The sequence below is a fragment of the Gigantopelta aegis genome, chromosome 10, assembly GCF_016097555.1.
Source record: "Gigantopelta aegis isolate Gae_Host chromosome 10, Gae_host_genome, whole genome shotgun sequence".
In the NCBI taxonomy this organism is placed as follows: domain Eukaryota; kingdom Metazoa; phylum Mollusca; class Gastropoda; order Neomphalida; family Peltospiridae; genus Gigantopelta; species Gigantopelta aegis.
The window spans coordinates 91,130,630-91,149,889 of record NC_054708.1 but is presented as its reverse complement, the minus strand read 5'-3'; the positions used below and the strand labels follow the sequence as shown (position 1 = coordinate 91,149,889).

Genomic DNA, 19,260 nt, shown 5'->3' with positions numbered 1-19,260 from the left:
GCACTTGGGATACAGTGTTTTCCTTGTTGGTGGTGACTCGGTCCGTTGCACGTGATGGTAATGGCGGAAAATCGTGCCTGGTCTCCCTAGGGGCTGTCTGTATATCGTTGACTGTACCTTGACCTTGTCTACTGCTGCCATAAGTGCAAGTAAGACCCTCCGATTCCAAGAATGAATTAGCAAACACATATGATTTGTACTTGCTGGGGTGAACTTTATCATGGTACATACTCTTTTTTGGAGCACCACTTGCAGTACAAAACAGAGAAGAATGGTCAATGATGCTGACATTCAGAGAATGAGCCAACTGTTTTATTTTCTCATTGGCACTGTTGATGGCTTGGTACAGCTGACCTCTAGTTTTGAAGAGGGGATGATCATTGAGAAGAAGATTGCAACATTAGGAAATTTACTTTTGCATACATTGAAAAGTAGTTTGTAAACACTTAATTCAAAGGAGTAATCTGGTGGGGTATGACAGTCATTTACTCCAGTGTGCACAATGACATTTTGTACATTTGGTTTTGGTGATAATTGTTTCACCTGTTCTGTTAGTTTATTTATTCCGTGGCCCGGGTAAAACAGCACCTTTGATGTACGCTTCGGAACATGCTGACCGATGAACCGGAGAACAGAATCACCTAGGAAGAGTGATGTCACTTCATCACTGATGTAAGCTGGACGTACTTGAGCTACTGATGGTCTAGAGTTGACATGATATTTGTTTGTTTGGACATGATTCGAGTTGGTTTGGTTCTTTTTTACCTGGATGAATCCATCATTAGATGTGTTAGACTGGTTCTCTGAGCTGACTTTGTCATGTTGTGGTTCACTAGTACACACTAATGGCAAGTTTATTGTATCAGGTGAGGACTGCTGTGTAACCGCTGTGTCTATGGTTTCTTGTATTTTTTTTCAGTAGATGCTTTCTGAATATCCTGAAGGGCTTCAAGCTTGACAACATTTGTTTGCAGATTGGAGGATAACGTTTTATACTTTTTCTCTAACTGCTCCAATCTGTGATTAAGTGTGTCATTTTCCTTTCTCATTTGAAGGTTATCAAGTTGTAATGTTTCAACAACTCCCTTGTAGGATTCATGCACTGCTTTGACTTGGTTAGCAAACTGCACACGAATATCATTAATTAACTCTTCTGTATGTTTCATGTGATCATCCAGTCTTGATTCTTGGGTGCAAAAGGCTTCCCGTAAATCCGTCACCTTGTGACCAAAGTCTAATGCTGAACCTGTGCCCTGAATACTTTTCCGTATGGAACGTTTTGAGTGATTGGATTTGGCTGGTGATTTTTTGGTTTTAAAAAGTTTCTTGACTTTAGTACAGTTGTGATCGTTGTTAATTTGGTATTCTGTATCCGAATCACAATCAGACCTAGCAAGTTCAACAACTGGAACAGTCTCAATATCACTGGATTCAATTGTGTTGGCATTTTCCATTGTCACTTCTGTGCTTATGATGAAAGGTTCTGATGTATTCTCATCTTCCATAATAGCATTCAGAACATTGCTATCTTCCAGTTTCATCAGTTGTTGGACATTTATGTTGCTGATTGATCCAATAGCCAATTTTTCAGCAATATCTGAAATGATTGGTACTTCATTATTGTACCACAGTTGGGCCTGCCCCTGGAACATTAAATGACAAGTAGTTCTGTAGACATGAAGTGTTCCTAATTTTAAGGGTTTTGCATCTTTGTCTACCAGTGATATACATATTTTATCTTCTGTGATTATTTTCTTTGTATCATCAGTGACCTCTGTTCATTTAACTCTTAGGCATCGGTCATTTTCGCTTTCTTTCCAGTACCTATAAAAAATGGCCTGTCTGTACAGCTGAAATCTGTCCAGTGTTAATATCACACTTGCACATTTATTGTTGTTTTTCCAAGTAAATGCTGATAGGTCATTTTTCACATCAACATTGTTTTGTGTATTTTTTATTTTATTTATAGCCTTGTCTTTGTTAAGTGTATAATTCCTGGTTTCTTTTTGTATTTTTAATGCTGGGCCATTGGAATTACATGTTTGTCTTCTCACTGGTAATAGGATCAGATGATAAACAGACCTCCTCCAAGGGTTCGGGCACAGCTGTGGCCATTAGGGCCATGCAGCATATAGATTTCAATCACATGGTATAAAAGTGTTAGGGGTCATTTAAGGAGTTGTTTAACAATTAACCATCTTACCTCAGTTCTTAAATCAGCAAAGATCCCTTGGGAGGCCTCACTATTTTAGTTGGAACAATTATTCCTGTAAACTTTTGGATATTCCATGGACAGTTTTTCTGCAAAAACTCCTTTAGTTAGAATCCTCTACTAAAACAATTTTCACCACAAATTCCAATAGGTGTTATGAATACTTGGTCCAAGTCTTGGTTATCCAAACAGGGTGGAAACTTACTAAAATTAAATATTTCGGCAGAGCAAAATGCAGACGAACTGTCAAACGTGAACGAGGCTACAAGATGTCCATGTACATGTGTATTTTAAGATTATTCAGTGGGTTAGCCATCAACTCAGTCTTTATGTTTATGAACCAATCTTTTTGTGGTGAAGGGGTTAACCATCAACTGAGTCTTTATGAACCACTCTTTCTGTGGTGAAGGGGTTAACCATCAACTCGGTCTTTATGAACCACTCTTTCTGTGGTGTAGGGTTAACCATCAACTCGGTCTTTATGAACCACTCTTTCTGTGGTGAAGGGGTTAACCATCAACTCAGTCTTTATGAACCACTCTTTCTGTGGTGAAGGGGTTAACCATCAACTCGGTCTTTATGAACCACTCTTTCTGTGGTGAAGGGGTTAACCATCAACTCGGTCTTTATGAACCACTCTTTCTGTGGTGTAGGGTTAACCATCAACTCGGTCTTTATGAACCACTCTTTCTGTGGTGAAGGGGTTAACCATCAACTCAGTCTTTATGAACCACTCTTTCTGTGGTGAAGGGTTAATCATCAACTCAGTCTTTATGAACCACTCTTTCTGTGGTGTAGGGGTTAACCATCAACTCGGTCTTTATGAACCACTCTTTCTGTGGTGAAGGGGTTAACCATCAACTCAGTCTTTATGAACCACTCTTTCTGTGGTGAAGGGTTAACCATCAACTCGGTCTTTATGAACCACTCTTTCTGTGGTGTAGGGTTAACCATCAACTCGGTCTTTATGAACCACTCTTTCTGTGGTGAAGGGGTTAACCATCAACTCAGTCTTTATGAACCACTCTTTCTGTGGTGAAGGGGTTAACCATCAACTCGGTCTTTATGAACCACTCTTTCAGTGGTGTAGGGGTTAACCATCAACTCGGTCTTTATGAACCACTCTTTCTGTGGTGTAGGGGTTAACCATCAACTCGGTCTTTATGAACCACTCTTTCAGTGGTGTAGGGGTTAACCATCAACTCGGTCTTTATGAACCACTCTTTCTGTGGTGTAGGGTTAACCATCAACTCGGTCTTTATGAACCACTCTTTCAGTGGTGTAGGGGTTAACCATCAACTCGGTCTTTATGAACCACTCTTTCTGTGGTGAAGGGGTTAACCATCAACTCGGTCTTTATGAACCACTCTTTCAGTGGTGTAGGGGTTAACCATCAACTCGGTCTTTATGAACCACTCTTTCAGTGGTGTAGGGGTTAACCATCAACTCAGTCTTTATGAACCACTCTTTCTGTGGTGTAGGGGTTAACCATCAACTCACGTCTTTAGGCCAAAAAAAATAAATTGTTTGTTTCTGGTCACCCGATCGACCCTAAATTTTGCCACCGACCCTGAACTTTTTTTCTTTCTGCTGGGGTGGGGTGAGGTGGGGGTAAGCGCACAGAGAAGTTGTGGTCACGGATCGACAAAGCAGACGACAGAAGTACTCAATTAGGATAACGTTTATATGTCAGTGTGTGTGTTAAATGGAGGTTGAGGGTGTGTGTGTGGGGGGGGGGGGGGCAGCAGCGATGGTTTTTATACACCCCCACCCCACTTTTTGGCACCTTCTTACGCTGTGCTCTGGACCCAATCACTGGCGTTGTTAGAGACTGGACACAGACTAGACATGCCTGGACATTGAATGGATATGAGCATAACTAATTTGTTTGAAATTGGAATCATTAACACATGCTCTTATTAGGTACCATGGTAATTGGTGACACACAAGATCGCATGACAGTACGGTAACGTGTGTGGCGATTAAACAGCTTTTATTACAAACTGCTAAATACTGTAGGCCTATAGAGGAAAATATATCGTATTATCGTAACTCCAGTTATCTCATACATTGTAGGTTTATTTTCCAAAAACAACAACATGCGATCTCAACAAAACAATCAAGGATTTCTCGATACCACATGCACAGACTACAAGTCATCGCATTTTTTTCCGCATGCAAAGGTGAAGGTCATTTGAAGAAGACGTGGTACAATTTTTGTTGTTGGCTACTGCTTAGGCCTAGTACCCAGAATGTGTTAATATACACGGGTGTAGCCTGTAGGGAGATGCCAAAAAGTGGGGTGGGTGGGCACACACACGTATAAAATTAATATATAAACAATCGATGCTGCTACAAAGTACCCCCTTCCCCGCTTCCTACGCCAGTGATGTAGATAGGCCTATCAACTGCTGAGCATGGGTAATAATTAAATAAACAGAATATTCCCACCACTTAAGCATCAACTGAGTCTTTATGAACCACTCTTTCTGTGGTGAAGGGTTAATCATCAACTCGGTCTTTATGAACCAATCTTTCTGTGGTGAAGGGTTAATCATCAACTCAGTCTTTATGAACCAATCTTTCTGTGGTGTAGGGGTTAAGCATCAACTCAGTCTTTATGAACCAATCTTTCTGTGGTGAAGGGGTTAACCATCAACTCAGTCTTTATGAACCAATCTTTCTGTGGTGAAGGGTTAATCATCAACTCAGTCTTTATGAACCAATCTTTCTGTGGTGTAGGGGTTAAGCATCAACTCAGTCTTTATGAACCAATCTTTCTGTGGTGAAGGGGTTAACCATCAACTCAGTCTTTATGAACCACTCGTTCTGTGGTGAAGGTTTAATCATCAACTCAGTCTTTATGAACCACTCGTTCTGTGGTGTAGGGTTAACCATCAACTCAGTCTTTATGAACCACTCGTTCTGTGGTGAAGGGTTAACCATCAACTCAGTCTTTATGAACCACTCTTTCTGTGGTGAAGGGGTTAACCATCAACTCAGTTTTTATGAACCACTCTTTCTGTGGTGAAGGGTTAACCATCAACTCAGTCTTTATGAACCACTCTTTCTGTGGTGAAGGGGTTAACCATCAACTCAGTTTTTATGAACCAATCTTTCTGTGGTGAAGGGGTTAAGCATCAACTCAGTCTTTATGAACCAATCTTTCTGTGGTGAAGGGTTAACCATCAACTGAGTCTTTATGAACCAATCTTTCTGTGGTGAAGGGGTTAACCATCAACTCGGTCTTTATGAACCAATCTTTCTGTGGTGAAGGGTTAAGCATCAACTCTGTCTTTATGAACCATTCTTTCTGTGGTGAAGGGGTTAAGCCATCAACTCAGTCTTTATGAACCACTCTTTCTGTGGTGTAGGGGTTAAGCCATCAACTCAGTTTTTATGAACCACTCTTTCTGTGGTGTAGGGTTAAGCATCAACTCAGTCATTGTGAACCAATCTTTCAGTGGTGTAGGGGTTAACCATCAACTCAGTCTTTATGAACCACTCTTTCTGTGGTGAAGGGGTTAACCATCAACTCGGTCTTTATGAACCACTCTTTCTGTGGTGTAGGAGTTAAGCCATCAAACTTGGGACTGATACAAACTGGGTTTGCATCCTGGTACTACGGCTCCCATTAAGAGTTAATTTTAATGGCTTAATGATGAGATGTATGGCAACTACGACTCCTCTCTCGCTAACAACTAAACCATCAACTCGGTCTTTATGAACCACTCTTTCTGTGGTGTAGGAGTTAAGCCATCAAACTTGGGACTGATACAAACTGGGTTTGCATCCTGGTACTACGGCTCCCATTAAGAGTTAATTTTAATGGCTTAATGATGAGATGTATGGCAACTACGACTCCTCTCTCGCTAACAACTAAAACCTTTAACCCAGGACAGACAGTCCAGATAGCTAAGTAAATTTCAAGAAAATTAAGTCTCCATAACTTGCTTGTTTTGTCATCCCAGGGATAGCAATATAAACACCCTGAAGTTGTCTACAGGCAGATAATGACCTAATGTGTGAAGATTAAAACTCAAATATTTGATTCTGGGATTAATTTCCAGAATGAAAACGTTTTCTTTGCACTTACATGTCCTACATGTAAAGAAAATGTTTAGTATAATATGACAATAAAGCTGTTCTAGTTTATTTAATCACAGGTAATGCTGGCATGTACAGGTGTGTTACAGGTGTGTTCGTACTATTACTTGAACAGTGCAGGTAATAAGCTTTGGTTCTCACAAAGTGAAGTACTGTCCTTTTGTTGTTGAAATTGCTTGAATATATATCTCACCTGTAATAAACCAGTCAGTTACCTTTACTGTTCTGACATGCTGCAACACAAAGTACGTTGAAGGTGAAGGAATTGCTTGGCTGTATTGTGAAACCTGGGTTTAACAGTAGTGGGGCTGTATTGTGAAACCTGGGTTTAACAGTAGTGGGGCTGTATTGTGAAACCTGGGTTTAACAGTAGTGGGGCTGTATTGTGAAACCTGGGTTTAACAGTAGTGGGGCAGTTTGTGAAACCTGGGTTTAACAGTAGTGGGGCAGTTTGTGAAACCTGGGTTTAACAGTAGTGGGGCTGTATTGTGAAACATGGTTTTAACAGTAGTGGGGCTGTATTGTGAAACCTGGGTTTAACAGTAGTGGGGCTGTATTGTGAAACCTGGGTTTAACAGTAGTGGGGCAGTTTGTGAAACCTGGGTTTAACAGTAGTGGGGCTGTAATGTGAAACCTGGGTTTAACAGTAGTGGGGCTGTATTGTGAAACATGGTTTTAACAGTAGTGGGGCTGTATTGTGAAACCTGGGTTTAACAGTAGTGGGGCTGTATTGTGAAACCTGGGTTTAACAGTAGTGGGGCAGTTTGTGAAACCTGGGTTTAACAGTAGTGGGGCTGTAATGTGAAACCTGGGTTTAATAGTAGTGGGGCTGTATTGTGAAACCTGGGTTTAACAGTAGTGGGGCTGTATTGTAAAACCTGGGTTTAACAGTAGTGGGGCAGTTTGTGAAACATGGTTTTAACAGTAGTGGGGCAGTTTGTGAAACATGGTTTTAACAGTAGTGGGGCAGTTTGTGAAACATGGGTTTTAACAGTAGTGGGGCAGTTTGTGAAACATGGGTTTTAACAGTAGTGGGGCAATTTGTTCTCACAGGCAACAGTGTCAGTGTTATAGCTCAGTTCTCACAACCTTTAGGTCCTATTTCAATCAAACGTGGATCATAGTGCCATCTCATTGTATATTACCTTTCTTTGTTGATTTGTAAATAAAACTGAATAAAGGAATATTAGATTGCAAACATTTAAAACAAATTAAATGAGTCCTACATGTAGCAATTTAATTTAGTCAAAGCAAGATATTAATTAAAGTAAATTCAATTTTTATTAATTTTGAATTAACCTGTACCTGACTAAATAATTATCTGTGTGGTCGACTACTTATAACGTAGATAAAATGTGTTGAGGGTGTTGTTAAAAATTTGTTTAAAGTTCTTCTGGTGTCCATATATTGTATATGAAAGGTTGTGGTGCATATTATCTTGCCTGTGTGAAAATACATATAAAAAACAGGTTGCTTCATTTGAGTAATATAGTACTAGGTTTCTCCTCTTATGATCTAGACCATGTCTTACATTATATTAGACAGCTAATAGCTGATTACAATAAACATGTGCTGGGGTGTCATTAAACAAATGAAGAGTTCAGGCGCAAAACGCGATATAAACCATTTTCTTTCTTGTTTTTAGCTAAAGCCATTATTGTATGTCAGTAAGGGCTAATCATAGGCCCGCTGTTTTGCTGCAAAACGCGATTGATCCTTATGAAATTGTATTGGGTAAATCCCGTTATCTTCCCCATCAAAACGCGATATACGCCAATTAAAAAAGTAATTTTTACTGAAAATGAAAAATGGATATATCGCGTTTTGCGCTTAAACTCTTCAAATATCCCTGTCCGTTTTCACAAAGTGGTGTGAATGGTTTATCTCCTGAACGAATCTACATGTCAGTTATATTCTTGTCAACCATGAATAATCAAGTGACACAGGAGGAGAGTTGTGTGTGGTGTTTCCATTCATCAGTGAACACAGTACTGACCGGCAGTCTGAAGTTGATGTGTGTCCTTGGACCGCACACCAGGGTGAAGCCTTGTCTATCAGCTTGTGGAAACCACTTCATTGGCTTACAGTGTAAAGTGTTCTCTTTGTTGTAAACTCGGCTAACAGGGGCAACAAGTGCCACCATTCAATCAATCTATACCTTTAGGCCACACTGTAGTAGAAATGTGGTTGGCAGTATTATACTGGCTACCAGCTTCTGTAGGCCCTGGGTTCACATCCCAGTATCGGCTCCCACCCAGGGTGAGTTCACAGCAGGCTGGTAGGTACTGGGTTCACATCCCAGTATCGGCTCCCACTCAGGGTGAGCTTGCTTTAATGGGTCAGTGGAAAGGTGTAAAGACAGCACATCGACTAAGCACTAATAACGAATTGACCAATTCTTCCATTTAAACTTAATCTTTTATTAAAAAGACAAAGAGGATGTAAGGATATACATGTACAACTTATTAAACTCTAAATCCATAACTCCAAAATCGCAAGCTAAATACACCAATCAAGGTTTTATCTTTTCATCAAGTGAATGGGCAGAATATTATTTACTTCCTTTTCAGAGCACTCAGGATTCAACATTAATATGGTTTCAATATAGACTAGTTCACCGAATCTTAGCTACTTATGGGTTGCAGTTCAAAACTGGATATTGACTCAGACTGGTATTATAATTAATTTCAATAAAGATAATGTTATCTTTGGTATTATTAATAACGAAAATCAAACTTCCTTAACTGTTTAATTATTAACATAAAATATGTTTATGGAACTAAGATACAAAAAAAAAAATTAGAAATCAAAGTTGTTAAAAATCTGTTGAAGCAAAGGTTTGAAATAGAAAGATTTATTTTATATAAAAATTGCAAATACGAAATGTTTAATAAACAATGGGCTCCATGGGCTAATTAATTTAATGATAACGATTAAATGAAATATATGATATTACCGTATATCTTCGCCTGTAAGTCGATCTCGGCTATAAGTCGAGTCCCTAATTTCAAGCCCTGAAAACGTATTTTTTTATTGACCCGTTTATAAGTCGACCCATGAAAAACTACTTATAAATATTGAAATATTTCTTATTTTCAGCACATGAGAACAATAATATTTGAACAAAAGAAAATTATTTTACAAACTTCGGTTTTCACGTTTTGTACATCGCAATATGATCAGACTATTCCAATCAAACTATCATTATTACATAGCATCAAAACGAAATATTCCCTTAGTAGAGAGTGAAAGCTGTTTGACTGTTACTGTATAGTACTGTACAGATGGTTTTGTGCACAGACAACAACTTTATTTATAAACACTGACAACAGATCACTACGATAAAACTGAAAGTATCACGTTTTGCCGCCATATTAATACATGTAAGGAGGATAACTCTGGAAAGTACACTGGTTTTTGTACCAAATGATGTGTGTCGCTATTGCTCTAGATAAGTGAACTGCAGAGATCAGTCTATTTTAAGGGAAAGCTTAGTAATATTCATGAAGTTAATCACCGCCAAAACATTGTTTGAACAACCATTAATGCCTGTGACCAGATTTCAAAATAAACTCAGGCAACAGGTAGTTAGTATTGTTTACATTTTTACTATTAGTTATGACTGTTAATTTAACTAAGTGGACTGTTGTCTTGGCATGTGAGTGAGATCGTACTCCTTTTCGCATAACCAAAACCGTTCTAATGCCAAAAAAAATAGGTTATAAAAAATAAATGTGTCAAATTAACATATTTGAGTATAAATACATGGTATACTTCAACAATAAAACTTGTAAAATAATAATTTTTTGGTGAAATTTTTTTACCCTCTTATAAGTCGACCCCCCAAGTTATAAAATAATTTTTGGGTGAAAAAAATTCGACTTATAGGCGAAGATATACGGTAGCTTAAGTTTGTTCTTGTCTATGGCTTGTTTGGAGATGGTGGAAAACAAGAAAAATAAACATACACCTCACGTATAACCTTATCTCGTCTTCTACCTCTTTCTTATCCTCTTTCTTCTCTTTATAATATCCCAGATAAAATAAAGAAATACAAAAATAATAATAATAAAAAAAATAACGAATTGAGTGACCGTTAACCCACAGGGCGGAGTGACCCGTAACCCACAGGGCGGAGTGACCAGTAACCCACAGGGCGGAGTGACGAGTAACCCACAGGGCAGAGTGACCATTAACCCACAGGGCGGAGTGACCATTAACCCACAGGGCCGAGCGACGGTTAACCCACAGGCCGGAGTGACCGGTAACCCACAGGGCCGAGTGACTGGTAACCCACAGGGCCGAGTGACGGTTAACCCACAGGGTGGAGCGACCGGTAACCCACAGGGCCGAGCGACGGTTAACCCACAGGGCCGAGCAACGGTTAACCCACAGGGCCGAGTGACGGTTAACCCACAGGGCGGAGCGACGGTTAACCCACAGGGTGGAGCGACCGGTAACCCACAGGGCCGAGCGACGGTTAACCCACAGGGCGGAGCGACCGGTAACCCACAGGGTGGAGCGACCGGTAACCCACAGGGCCGAGCGACGGTTAACCCACAGGGCCGAGTGACTGTTAACCCACAGGGTGGAGTGACCGGTAACCCACAGGGCAGTGACCATTAACCCACAGGGCCGAGCGACTGGTAACCCACAGGGCCGAGCGACTGGTAACCCACAGGGCCGAGTGACGGTTAACCCACAGGGCCGAGTGACGGTTAACCCACAGGGCCGAGTGACGGTTAACCCACAGGGTGGAGCGACCGGTAACCCACAGGGCCGAGCGACGGTTAACCCACAGGGTGGAGTGACCGGTAACCCACAGGGCAGTGACCATTAACCCACAGCAGTGACCATTAACCCACAGGGCCGAGTGACCGATAACCCACAGGGCCGAGCGACCGGTAACCCACAGGGCCGAGTGACGGTTAACCCACAGGGCCGACTGACGGTTAACCCACAGGGCCGAGTGACGGTTAACCCACAGGGTGGAGCGACGGTTAACCCACAGGGCCGAGCGACGGTTAACCCACAGGGTGGAGCGACGGTTAACCCACAGGGCCGAGTGACGGTTAACCCACAGGGTGGAGCGACCGGTAACCCACAGGGCCGAGCGACGGTTAACCCACAGGGTGGAGCGACGGTTAACCCACAGGGTGGAGCGACCGGTAACCCACAGGGCCGAGCGACGGTTAACCCACAGGGCGGAGCGACCGGTAACCCACAGGGCGGAGCGACCGGTAACCCACAGGGTGGAGCGACCGGTAACCCACAGGGCCGAGCGACTGTTAACCCACAGGGTGGAGTGACCGGTAACCCACAGGGCAGTGACCGGTAACCCACAGGGCAGTGACCATTAACCCACAGGGCCGAGTGACCGTTAACCCACAGGGCCGAGCGACCGTTAACCCACAGAGCCGAGTGACGGTTAACCCACAGGGCCGAGTGACGGTTAACCCACAGGGTGGAGCGACCGGTAACCCACAGGGCCGAGCGACGGTTAACCCACAGGGTGGAGCGACGGTTAACCCACAGGGTGGAGCGACGGTTAACCCACAGGGTGGAGTGACCGGTAACCCACAGGGCCGAGCGACGGTTAACCCACAGGGCCGAGTGACGGTTAACCCACAGGGTCGAGTGACTGTTAACCCACAGGGTAGAGCGACCGGTGACCCATAGGGCCGAGCGACGGTTAACCCACAGGCCGGAGTGACTGTTAACCCACAGGGTGGAGCGACCGGTAACCAACAAGGCCGAGCGACGGTTAACCCACAGGGCCGAGCGACGGTTAACCCACAGGGCCGAGTGACTGTTAACCCACAGGGTGGAGCGACCGGTAACCCACAGGGCAGAGTGACTGTTAACCCACAGGGCCGAGTGACTGTTAACCCACAGGGTGGAGCGACTGGTAACCCACAGGGCCGAGCGACGGTTAACCCACAGGGCCGAGTGACGGTTAACCCACAGGGCTGAGTGACTGTTAACCCACAGGGTGGAGCGACCGGTAACCCACAGGGCGGAGCGACCGGTAACCCACAGGGCCGAGTGACGATTAACCCACAGGGCAGAGTGACGGTTAACCCACAGGCCGGAGTGATCTGTAACCCACAGGGTGGAGAGACCGTTAACCCACAGGGCCGAGCGACGGTTAACCCACAGGGCCGAGCGACAATTAACCCACAGGGCCGAGCGACGGTTAACCCACAGGCCGGAGTGACTGTTAACCCACAGGGTGGAGCGACCGGTAACCCACAGGGCCGAGCGACGGTTAACCCACAGGGCCGAGTGACTGTTAACCCACAGGGCCGAGCGACCAGTAACCCACAGGGCGGAGCGACCGGTAACCCACAGGGCCGAGTGACGATTAACCCACAGGGCAGAGTGACGGTTAACCCACAGGCCGGAGTGATCTGTAACCCACAGGGTGGAGAGACCGTTAACCCACAGGGCGGAGCAACCGGTAACCCAATGTCTAGCTGAGTTGGCAGAGTGCTCACAGGATCAAAAACCATTGGTGGACCCATTTTCTCTTCATTTCCCCCCCCCCCCCCACTCCCCCCACCTCCTTTGCAACCAATGCCTCATGACTCCTGCATCAAAGGTCATGGTATGTACCATTCTGTCTGTGGGAAAGTACATATTAAAATCGCTGTTGCTAATGGGAAAATGTAGTGGGTATTCTGTAAGGCTATAGTGTAAGTCGAAATGTTTGACAGCCAATAGCTGATGATCAATAAAGTATTGTGCTGTAGTGGTGCCCAGGACAACATGCTTGAGTCTTAGGTGGATATCAGCATGGGCATAATTAAATTAATATACATGTATTAATTAACAAACGTTTTGAACAATGGGTCAGTTCATAACCATACATGTATACGTAAACAGTGATTTAGTTTAAAAAAAAAGAACAATAACAAGGTATAATTTTAGCTCTTCCATTGGTCACCGAGTGATTAGAATGAAAAGGAAAACAACTGTTTACAAAATCGAAAGCAATGAATGAGGATTGACACAATGCAATAATGTACATTTTGCCTATTTTATGTGTCAAATACGTATAAACCTCACCTTGTACCTAGGTGAATTACAGGTAAAATATGATAAACATGTAGCTGAGAAAGTGGTGTCTGATGGTGTGATCAGGCTGCAACAAACACTGTTTGTAAGGTTGGGCTCATTATACCACATTGCTGGTTGCATGCATTATACCACTTACATATAGCCCACTAGTTTAGTATAACATATATGTATATGTGAGATGTTCTTATTTGACTGTTAGTGTTACTGCTATTCTGGCTTCATGTAATATTGTTACACACTGGACTGTTTGATTGTTGAGCCCATGGTTTGGCAAATGATGTTGTCCTATGCTACTGTGTTAGTATTGATTTGTGTGCATTTTGTGACAGAGGACCTCATGTGAGCTATTCACCATGTGACCTACTCACCACTATTCCCAGACCAGCACTATGTAGTATTTATCTCTGATTGTAGTTTATCTTCAGGCAACTACTACTGCTACATGGATGTTATTTCTCAGCACTCTTACAGAGCAATGTACTCCAATCTATTTTGAGAGGGAAATCACAAACATGTGTTGAGCACAAAAAGACAAAACCACAAGTAAAAGTTTTCTGAACCTGTTGCCATCTGTGTCACTTGGCATGGCTTGGCACACTGGGTTTTTTCTTCCATTGATTGTTTTATAACAACAGCTTGCCCTGTATTCCATTGTTACCAAGACGGAGTGTTTTTAGCTGTGTTTTTAGCTGTCACGGGTCAAGCCACTACAGATTTACCACCAGAATCTCATTAACAGTGGTATAGGGGGAACCCAGGAGAGACCGATTCACAGGCAGGTTGACAAAAGTTGACCAAGAGGACATTGAGAGAGAAAGAGAGAGAGTGCGGTTTGTGAGAAATACCCATTGTCAAGTACCTGACAAGTGGATCTGCTGTGAAGCCAGCACCTGGCTTGTTGATCAAGGTGCAGTGCAAATGATCATCCCATTCTCCGACTGACTGACTGACTGACGCAGTGTTTGCATACAGCTTGTTGGGAATACCTGGTCCCGTGCCGTGCATGTGCTGTGGGATGGTTTAGGATTGGTTCTTCCCAGACCCACTGCACTACATCTACACACAGTAACAGCCTAGTAGTGCCCACCACTGGGGTCATGGAGCAAGTGTTTACCATTGGAAGTCTGTCACCTATTGGGATCTAGTCACTGGGCTAATCAGCCACACACATCATCAACATGGCTGTTACCGATCTGGATGGGAACTCACCTCCCATCATTGTCGAGGATATGAGTCTGTTCTATTATCGACAGTTGGCATCCAGTCTGCAGGTAGATCATGTTTTTCTTGTTTCGATATATATAGCTCTCCAGCACGCATGGCTGTTATCATAATGGATATATGGTAGTAAGTAAGTAGTACCAAGTCTGTCTTTTCTTAACAAATTGGGTTTTTAAATTATTTTTCTTTGTTATTCTTTTTTAAAGTGTTATTTGTTTAATTAAAATGTTTCCAAATTCATAAATTGTTTCAGTTGAAATATTTATTAGGCAAATAAATACATTGATTCAGTTAAAATAATATTGATCCAATCTATGTTTTGACTGATTTAAAATAATATTTGGTAACTAGACCCTGTAGATATTCTTGTACATCTATGCATTCAGTGAAAATGATTCAACATCCATCGACTCAATTAAAATATGAGAAAATACTATTTGATTTGATTTAATTAAAATGTCAGCCAAACATTTCCAGCTACTGACTTACATGTAATTCATTCCCCACTTTAATATACAGAGTTTTAAAATTGTCTTACCAGTCATGTAAACATGGGTTGTGTGCTGGGTGTCACTAAACATTGAATAGTCTATATGTATTATTTGTGCTGGTGGTCACTAAACATTGAATAGTCTATGTATTATTTGTGCTGGTGGTCACTAAACATTGAATAGTCTATGTATTATTTGTGCTGGTGGTCACTAAACATTGAATAGTCTATGTATTATTTGTGCTGGGTGTCATTAAACATTGAATAGTCTATGTATTATGTGTGCTGGGGGTCACTAAACATTCAATAGTCTATGTATTATGTGTGCTGGGGGTCACTAAACATTTGAATAGTCTATGTATTATGTGTGCTGGGTGTCACTAAACATTGAATAGTCTATGTATTATTTGTGCTGGGGTCACTAAACATTTGAATAGTCTATGTATTATGTGTGCTGGGTGTCACTAAACATTGAATAGTCTATGTATTATTTGTGCTGGTGGTCACTAAACATTGAATAGTCTATGTATTATTTGTGCTCTGGGTGTCACTAAACATTGAATAGTCTATATATTATTTGTGCTGGGGGTCACTAAACATTCAATAGTCTATGTATTATTTGTGCTCTGGGTGTCACTAAACATTCAATAGTCTATGTATTATTTGTGCTCTGGGTGTCATTAAACATTGAATATTGAATAGTCTATGTATTATTTGTGCTCTGGGGGTCACTAAACATTTAATAGTCTATGTATTATGTGTGCTGGTGGTCACAACATTCAATAGTCTATGTATTATTTGTGCTCTGGGGGTCACTAAACATTGAATAGTCTATGTATTATTTGTGCTGGTGGTCACTAAACATTCAATAGTCTATGTATTATGTGTGCTCTGGGGTCACTAAACATTCAATAGTCTATGTATTATTTGTGCTGGTGGTCACTAAACATTGAATAGTCTATGTATTATTTGTGCTCTGGGGTCACTAAACATTGAATAGTCTATGTATTATTTGTGCTGGGGGTCACTAAACATTGAATAGTCTATGTATTATTTGTGCTGGGTGTCATTAAACATTCAATAGTCTATGTATTATTTGTGCTCTGGGGGTCACTAAACATTGAATAGTCTATGTATTATTTGTGCTGGGGTCATTAAACATTCAATAGTCTATGTATTATTTGTCTCTGGGGGTCACTAAACATTGAATAGTCTATGTATTATTTGTGCTGGTGGTCACTAAACATTCAATAGTCTATGTATTATTTGTGTTCTGGGGGTCACTAAACATTGAATAGTCTATGTACTATTTGTGCTGGTGGTCACTAAACATTGAATAGTCTATGTATTATTTGTGCTCTGGGGGTCACTAAACATTGAATAGTCTATGTATTATGTGTGCTGGGGGTCACTAAACATTGAATAGTCTATGTATTATTTGTGCTCTTGGGGTCACTAAACATTGAATAGTCTATGTATTATTTGTGCTCTGGGGGTCACTAAACATTGAATAGTCTATGTATTATTTGTGCTGGGGGTCATTAAACATTGAATAGTCTATGTATTATTTGTGCTCTGGGGGTCACTAAACATTCAATCATTCAAAAAGAAAAATGGTGGCTTTCTGTTTATATCCCAAAAATATGTTTTGCTTATTTTATACTTCATTTGTGAATGAAAATGATAAGGATGCCAAATTCATCTACATGTCAGATGTACCGCACCTAAGATGAACCGGTAGATGTACCTATCAGTAAGGACAAGTTCAGCTGTGGAGGGCTGAACACAAGAATAGCTGTAAACACACATTAAGTAGTTGGATGTGACCTGCTACTGGAAAAACAGAGCAAAGGGCAGGTGATTAGTCTAATGCTATAGATGATACTGCACTATCACACTTGGCTAGATAACATCTCTTTTAATTCACTGCTTCAAGCTATCTAACCCACTTACATAACACCACATGCATGGATTTGGGATGCCTGTTGCCATGGTTATTTAAAATGAGCTGAAAAGAAAGTCTGGCACCCAATCAGCTCATTTATGTGTATCTGTGTTGTGATTCTCCCTGGTTTCTTTCGTCTGGTGTCCACCTGTTTCAGTGCATTCTGTGAATTGTGGCAGTGACGTGGACCAAAACGTAACACATCAGTGCCACTGCAACATGGGGGCGTGGGGCATGGGAGATAGGGTAAGATCTTCTTTAACCCCACACACCCAAGACATTTTATCAGCTATTTATGTGCCGGTACATTTGACCCTCTATTGTGTGATATGAGACTAAACATTGCTCAGGACAACTGAATTGTTTAGTTCTATTCCCAGTGCACCTGAAATTTTTGTCAATTACCTATAATATAAAGTTTTTGTTGTTTAATGACACCACTAGAGCACTATATTTGACAGCACAATGTGACCATAAACTGATGTCTGCACCTAAATAAATTGCTTTAGTTGCATCGTGCGACCTGAACTTTGACCATTATTCTGTTATGATTTATTCACTTACTTTTTCCAATTACACAACCAAAAGCACTTATAAAGGCACTCTGTCACGAATGGTTAACCTAATTAATGACCTAACAAAGTATTATCTGAAAATATATACATTTGATTTGTCGCTAAAAGTACTTTATTTAACCATCTACATAAATAACATAACCCACTTATTACTGATATTTTGTAAAAATAATTGAATTATGTCAACGGTCCATAATTCAGGAAAAAGTAACGGCTATTTGGAGCGAAGAGGTGTGGCGTATTATTTTTATAGTCACGTGATGGGCAACCCCCGAATAACCGCAGTGTCAAAACAATTTACCAAGCTTGTGTAACGAGAACACTTGACCGTCCTCTGCGACGTAGGGTAAATAGAAAAACAACAACAATGAAAATAAGTTAATAAAAATTACTAAAAATTGTACTGAATGATAATAAGCTTATATATTAATTTATTTTATTTACAGAAGCATGTTAAACGTCGACAATCCTGACTAGTTAGGCCTTTGCATCTATAGGTAAATTTATCGTTAGTCGTACGCAAAAAACTCTAAACATCTAGATCACAAACACCTTCATTTTCCATCTTTTTAAATTCATTAATATGCTAAATATGCCATAAGTTGAATAACAGCTGACTTGGAATAGGAATTGTTACATGTTTAAAGAATACTCTGAAGTAGACGGTGTTTATATACAATGTGACTATATATACGACGGCCATGTATTATAACCACCGCGAAGAGGGCTGGCTATATTCACAGCAAAAATGTATCTAGGCAGTAAATAAGTACTCGACTGATCCATATTACCGATCCATCTGGAACAGGAGGAATACAAACTAAGTATTGTACGAACAGTACGTTTTCTGAACAGGGGAGGGGGAGTATATGAATCTAGCGGACCCTTTTGTGAACGGTTTCCATAGACACATGAATAGCGTAATATTGCCCCTACAGTACTAACAAAAATAAATAAATTGTATGACTAAAAGGTTATTTTGCTATATTTAGTCATATTTCAAATGCACAAAATTGCAAGGGGCAATAAAACTCAAAATACATATTTTTTATACCAGTAACGCTGAGACGACTCACGGGTTCCCTTCTAAATTTATGTAATGTTTCTGTAACAACCGCCCCCACCCACCCCACCGCGACATAACTTTACCAACATAATAATACATGCAATAATAATAATAATAATAATAATAATACACAGTTATTATTATTATTATTATTATTAGCCTATTACTACCGTTTTGGGGTGGAGGGGGCAATGTTTTATCTGGGTTGGGGGGGGGGGAGGGGTGGCTATAAAAATGCAAGATTAACGTGCTTGGACACACGCACAAACAGCAGACTGAACTTGTCCCTGCACGTAGAACTGGATTCCACTGGGTTAAGTAATAATTAAGCCAACCTTTGGATGGAAAAAGATGCGACAGTAGGCCCCTATACTGTTTTTTTTTTCACGCTGTACATTAAACCGAATGACCACTTTGCGAATTAGTCAAAATAATTTGCAAATGTTTAACGAAAAACGATTGAGTGGTCGTATGCCACATTGGTGACACTGGAAAACATGTTATCTGTTTTTGAACCAAGCATTATAGCATTGTAACCGTCTAGACTCTAAATTCCACGCACAC

General features: G+C 41.1%; 1 protein-coding gene across 7 annotated transcripts in view; it reads left to right on the top strand.

The window, feature by feature from the left end:
* The window catches only part of LOC121384211 (rhotekin-2-like), a 145,647-nt gene that overhangs the window by 75,158 nt on the left and 51,229 nt on the right, over nt 1-19,260 (top strand). The window contains exon 1 of one of the 7 annotated variants that reach the window (XM_041514491.1): nt 13,695-14,670. The exons of the other annotated variants lie outside the window; for them this stretch is intronic. Coding sequence (XP_041370425.1) covers nt 14,578-14,670 — 93 coding nt within the window. The 5' untranslated portion in view covers nt 13,695-14,577. Of the gene's footprint in view, nt 1-13,694; nt 14,671-19,260 lie in introns of those variants that run through there. 7 annotated transcript variants of the gene reach the window in all.